The sequence below is a fragment of the Adiantum capillus-veneris genome, chromosome 25 (assembly GCF_014529385.1).
Source record: "Adiantum capillus-veneris isolate H3 chromosome 25, ASM1452938v2, whole genome shotgun sequence".
In the NCBI taxonomy this organism is placed as follows: Eukaryota; Viridiplantae; Streptophyta; class Polypodiopsida; order Polypodiales; family Pteridaceae; genus Adiantum; species Adiantum capillus-veneris.
This window is the reverse complement of record NC_140955.1, coordinates 58,339,258-58,345,548: the sequence shown is the minus strand read 5'-3', so window position 1 is coordinate 58,345,548 and position 6,291 is coordinate 58,339,258. Positions and strand designations below refer to the sequence as shown.

General features: G+C 42.6%; 1 protein-coding gene across 1 annotated transcript; it reads right to left on the bottom strand.

The window, feature by feature from the left end:
• Positions 1–4,597: 4,597 nt before the first annotated feature.
• LOC147424947 (stress response protein) lies at positions 4,598–5,262 on the bottom strand. The gene has a single exon (XM_086499843.1). It carries the CDS (start codon positions 5,228–5,230, stop codon positions 4,826–4,828), a length of 405 nt encoding a protein of 134 aa, XP_086355969.1. The 5' UTR covers positions 5,231–5,262; the 3' UTR covers positions 4,598–4,825.
• Between the last annotated feature and the right edge of the window lie 1,029 nt (positions 5,263–6,291).

Here is a 6,291-nt window from a genome sequence, read left to right as displayed (position 1 = left end):
AATGTGCATTTATTATAGATTTCTCAACAAAATCACCATCAAGAACAGATTTCCGATTCCTAGGATCGATGATATACTCGACAAGTTACAGGGATCCTCGTGCTTTAGCAGGATTGATCCGAAGAGTGGATATCATCAGATCAGGATCGCGTCAGGAGACGTCTACAAGACATCTTTTCGGATGACTTTTGGATTATTTGAGTTTTTGGTTATGCCTTTTGGCTTAACCAATGCTCCTGCTAAATTTAACCGGATGATGGATAAGATTTTTCGAGAGTACAAGCTATTTGTTGGCACTTTCTTTGACGACATCATTGTTTTCTCCAAGAATGAGGCAGAACACAGAGATCATCTGCTTAAGGTCTTTCAGGCATTACGAGATCACAAGTTAGTGATAAATGCAAAGAAAAGGGTATTTTTCCTTCCAGAGATACACTTTTTGGGACACATTATCTCAGCAGCAGGAGTGCAAATGGATCTAGCCAAGATAGAGACTATCCGTGATTGGCCCGATTTGAAGAATGTCCATGAAGTTAGAAGCTTGTCACAAAGTGATGACGTGGCTACCAACAACAGAAACCCTAATTTCTGCCAAAAACCCTAAAATTCCTGCAAACCCTAGTTTCTGTCAAAAACCCTAATGTTCGGAAATCACGGAGACAGTAGCAAGATACTCTAATCGGGACGGCTACTTGATGAGAAAAACCATGTTGTGTGTTACACAGCCGTTGAGGGAAAAGGTTATGACTGAATGCCATTGTCCACCTTTTACGGGTCACCACGGCATTGCTACCACCATGGAAGGGGTAGAGAGATGCTTCTTTTAGCCAAGACTCAAAAAGGATGTGGAAGAGTTTGTGCGCAGTATGCCATAAGGTCAAGTTTGACAGGCATAAGGCACAGGGATTGTTACAGCCTTTACCCATACCCACCCACCCCTGGAAAAGTATTGAAATGGATTTCATTTTTGATCTCCCGAGAACACATAATGATCACGATGATTTTCCAATTACATGCCACGTCTGAGATGATTGTCTCCGACAGAGACCCCAGATTTACGAGTTTGTTTTGAAAGGCAATTTGGGAGAACATGGGCACGCGGTTGCAATTCTTGCCATCGTTCCCCTCGAAGACTGACGAGCAATCTGAGATTGTCAATTCAGTGGTTTTAGATTTATTGAAGTCTTGTATCTCGAATCAGAAGACTCAATGGAAAAAAAGAACTTACCTTTGGTGGAATTTGCCTACAATAACAAGATACACTCTTCGACGGGGAAGACGCCATTTGAGATTGTTGAAAGTGCTGCGAAGGTTCCATCCTTCCTGAGCACGAAAGATAGATATTTGAAGCGGACGAATATTCGCGAGATTTGGATACGGCTTTTGCCAAGGTTCGCGAGACTTTGCAGAAGTCTCAAGAATGAGAGAAAAAGGCAACGGATCGCCATCGTCGCCACTTGAAATTGAAGGAGGATGATTGGGTGCTCTTACGTTTTGAGAAGGCACGCCTAAGAGAGAAAAAGGAAAAGCAGAGGCTTTTTCCAAAGCTTAGTATGCGATACTACGGACCTTTCCATATCACTGAAAAGATAAATGATGTCTCCTTCCGACTGAAACTGCCAGATACTTGGAGGATTCACAATGCATTTCATGTGAGTCTCTTGAAACCTTTTAAAGGTGATGTGCGTCATGATGGGGAGCTTGATGAGCAACCCGAAGTGGAAGAAAACGAGGAGATCCTTGTTCCTGAACAGATTTTGGCACATAAGGATACGAAGAATAAAGGTAAAGTCCGAAGGCGGTTCTTGGTTAAGTTCAAGAACGATCCTGCATTGGATGCGAAGTGGATGGAGGAGGAGGACCTAGCAGATACTCCTCAGATTGTGAAACTTTACCTCGAGGCTTTGGTTTAACATAGTCTACTCCAAACGGAACCCGGAAATTCAGCTTGGCCGAAGATCTGGTGCAGTGGGATGCACAAGAGGGGAGTTACTCCGCTCCTTTCAACAGATGCCTTGATTTTGATACTAAAGTCACCGATGTCTCTTTGAGCTTCAAGGATACTGAGAGCTGACAGTATTCTGCTGGATGACTTCATGAAATGGAATTCCTGATTATGATACTCATTTGTTCTTGACTTCTTTTAAGTGCAAGAACTAATAGACGAAATGACTGCAGCATTTTGGTCTGATTGATCTCAAATAGACATGGTTGCAATAGGGGTTAGTCAATCGGACATCGATGAGGTCCCGATTGGACCTAGATGTGATTGCTAGCTACATTGCCGATAAATCATGGTCTACGATCCGAATGAATGTTGAATGTCATGTGATGTCGACTCATGTCTAGTGATGTCCCGTTATGTCGTGTGATGTGACTGTCGATTTGGTACATGTGCTAGATGTGTGTTCCGAGTATGTAGGTACTAACAGTCAGTGTCTGCTAAGACGGCTTATGGCTTTTGTCGGTTTTGCAGGCGTAATCGCGGTCGATTACAATGCTTTCAAGAGGGGGGTATGTCACAAAGTGATGACGTGGCTACCGACAACAGAAACCCTAATTTCTGCCAGAAACCCTAAAATTCCTGCAAACCCTAATTTCTGCCAAAAACCCTAATTTTGCAGAAACCCTAATTTTTGAAAATCAAGGAGGTGGGAAAAAAAATAAAAAAAATTTGAGCGACGCAAATCCCAACTTTTGGGCTACGCTTTGCTTTAGTTTGCTCTCATTGAGAGAGAGAGAGAGAGAGAGAGAGAGAGAGAGAGAGAGAGAGAGAGAGAGAGACTGCTTTTGAACTGAAAGCTTTTGGGGCTCTGCTTTTGGGCATCCCTTGTAATCTTTATATACACGGTTTAGGGCTCACGCTGTAGAGCATCTGGACGCAGAGTCAGAGAGTGAAACCCTAACCGCTCTTTGTACTTTGACATTGATTTAATACATAATGAAATACCGAAAGGGGCGCCAGTCTTTGGGGCCAATATCTCTAGGCACGGAACTCCGTCGGGCTAGTGCAAATCTATTGTGATCTATGAATTGTTTTGAAGTGGTTATTTGGTGCTGTCACGATTGATTCTTGACTTGGAGTGTCCAAGTCTGTTACAAGGTTTCTTGGGATTGTGTTCGTACACAGGCGGTTCATTCGAAAGTTTGCAGAGGTTGCTTCCCCTTTGCATATCTTGACACAGAAAGGAGTCCCTTTCTGGTGGGGATCCACAAAGGTGACTGCCTTTCAGACATTGAAAGAGAAATTGACCACAGGACCAGTTATGACTTTGCCAGACTTGCAGAAGTCATTTGAAGTATTGTGATGCTTGTGGTCGTAGTCTGGGTGCGGTCTTAATGCAAGAAGGCCGTGTCATTGCTTACGAGAGTCGATTGTTCTCTAGGCCGGAGATGACACCACAGATTTATGAGAAAGAGCTTTTGGCGGTTATCCATGCTCTTACTCAGTGGCGGCATTACCTACTCGGAGCGGATTTTACTGTCTTTATAGACCATCAGAGTTTGCGCTACTTCTTGTCACAGAAGCAGCTTTCGGAAAAGCAGATGCGGTGGGCGAACATCTTGTCACAGTTTCACTTCTAGATTGTCCATGTGCAAGGACAAAAGAATGTGGTGGCAGATGCTTTGTCTCAAAAATCGTTGGTTCTGGCTATTTCCGCGATACATCATAGGAGCTTCGAGGATATGGTCGACCAGTATGCCACAGATACAGATTTTGCAGACGTTTTCATACGGATACGGGATGGGGAGACAGTGGCAGGATACTCCATTCGGGAAGGCTACTTGATGAGAAAAACCATGTTGTGCGTTACACAGCCGTTGAGGGAAAAGGTTATGACTGAATGCCATTGTCCACCTTTTACGGGTCACCGCGGCATTTCTACAACCATGAAAGGGGTAGAGAGATACACAACGTGACCCGGACAATATTGTAAGATGCCGACTCTCATATGCATGGCCATAAGGAGAGAGCTACCTCACATGGGGCGAGCACAACTACAAAGCAGCCCTCAACTCCCTATCAAGACATACCCGTAACCCAAAAAATGATCCATGAAGCTCTTGACAACATTACCATTTGATTGCGCATCATCATCTGCAATTCAAGCCGCGAAGCTGCAGTTGCCATCGGAAACAAATTTTGGGCCTAGGTGGGCATGGTAACACTTGTGTTTGAGGAGGCATTCTCTGCTTAACAATGCAGAAGCTTGCCCTCGACATCCTCAAACCTACTCATTAATTCACATTGCAAATCTTCCTACGACAGCAACTTAGTTAAAGAGCAATACTTAAAATTGCTTGTATATGCCATCCCTCAAAAACATTTCATTAACAGCAGGAAGAATTATCTTGAAAACTAAGAACTCCCAAACATTGAAAACAGAAGGTACTCCACATGCTTATAGATAGACTTTGGAAACCCCTGTGTTACACACAAACACATGCACATGGCCACAAATTTCATTCCAAGCATATATTTTTGTTATGGCGATAATGACTTTGAGCGTTCTAGACACTTCAACATCAAAGGAATCTGACAAACCAAGAGTAAGCAGGAAGAAAATGGCCCATTGCAGATTTTAGAACAGGTTCAAATCGACAACAATAATACTCAGCAGCACATTTCTCAAAAATTGGTGAAACAAACCGAAGAGCAATATTCATCTGTAGGGTTATCGTAGAGCTGGTGCGAACGGCAACCAAACTAAGAACTACTCACACATATCAGTTAAGCATTGATATGTCAGAAACTTTTTCCGGCGTGCATGTGTGCAGCATGGCAGGAATACATTTTCCCTGCACATGTTGCTATGCATAGACACTAGAAACAGCAATTGCAATCAAAAGGACAAAGAGGAGTACCGCCTGCATCTTTGACATTCCAGCTCAACTCTTCCTCTGTGTATAGAGAGAAACCCTCGTTGGTTCTCTTGCGGGGCCCTGACGCAAGGGGGGCCTTTGCAACAGATTCTTCTTTCCCAGGGGCTGAGCTTTTCTGCTTCTTGTTGCTTTTTCTCGTCTTCCTCTTCAGAGACACATCCGCCTCTTGCTCACCTTCTTCTTCTGCTGTTTCCTCTGGCTTGCGTTTGGCCTTGCCTCGCGAAAAAATCTGGTCGATCTCATTACCTGCGACTCCCCCCTTCATTGCTTCATCGCTGGCTTTAGAAGCACTGCCTGCTTTCAACGCAGAGACCCCCGTCACCTGTTTCTTCTTCTTGCTGCCCATTTCATTCCGGCCTTCGGTTAAATCTTAGGGAAAATTACCAAAATACCCCTCTAATTTGAGGAAATTCCCAAAATACCCCTCAAATTTCAAAAATTCCCAAAATACCCTTGTATCTATTTTGGTTGGAATGTTCAAGATTTTCTAATCTTCATTTGTTTTTGACAATTGAGATCCGTTTTTGAGTGCTCAGCATGTAATTTGTCACCAGTTACCATCGCAAAAAAGGCAATTATGTCTAAAAATAATGAAGCAATTCATCTCCAAAGCCTACGTAACCAACTCAAATTGTAGTTTTAGCATCTTGTACGATAGACAATCACTCTTCTTGTGAAGACCTACAGAAAAATTTATTTTTCGAGAAATTTAGTCTCCCAACAAGGGGTATTTTGGGAATTTTGGAAAATTTGAAGGGCATTTTGGGAATTTATGACAAATTATCAGGGGCATTTTGGGAATTTTTGAAATTTGAAGGGTATTTTGGGAATTTTCTCAAATTAGAGGGGTATTTTGGTAATTTCCCCTAAATCTTATTTAGAACTAGAGTGCTTCGTGTAAAGAAAACAAGAACCTAGAAAAGAGAGAGAGAGAGAGAGAGAGAGAGAGAGAGAGAGAGAGAGAGAAAACAAGACGAAGAAGAGAATTTTAACTTCGTAGGAAAATATCCCAAGAGACCTTAAAGAGAGAGAGCTTGTGCTTTGTTTCTACAAATCCTATTACCTTAAGATAACATGGTCATGTGTTTACAACATCACGATCTTGATGTCCCAATTTTAAATATGTCTTTAGCTTTTAAATTGTATTAATTCTTTGATTCAATCTCGCTCTATTATGTCCATTCTTGTCATTTGTGCAACTATGGTTGTGTCATTTGAAGATACAACAAGTGTATATTCCTGGAGAAGAAAATGGAGACTGCTTTGTCGTCTTTCTACATGGAGATGGCTAGCTCGTAGACCCTCTATGTATCTATACCTATTGGTCTTGCTGCAAAGAAACTATGCAAATCGGCCTTCTCTAGGTGGTTGAGGATGCCTTTATTGCTAGCATACTCACCGAGCTCT

What these genes read in the sequence shown, in the direction of transcription:
- LOC147424947 (XM_086499843.1), bottom strand. Translation starts at nt 5,230, where the DNA reads ATGGGCAGCAAGAAGAAGAAACAGGTGACGGGGGTCTCTGCGTTGAAA.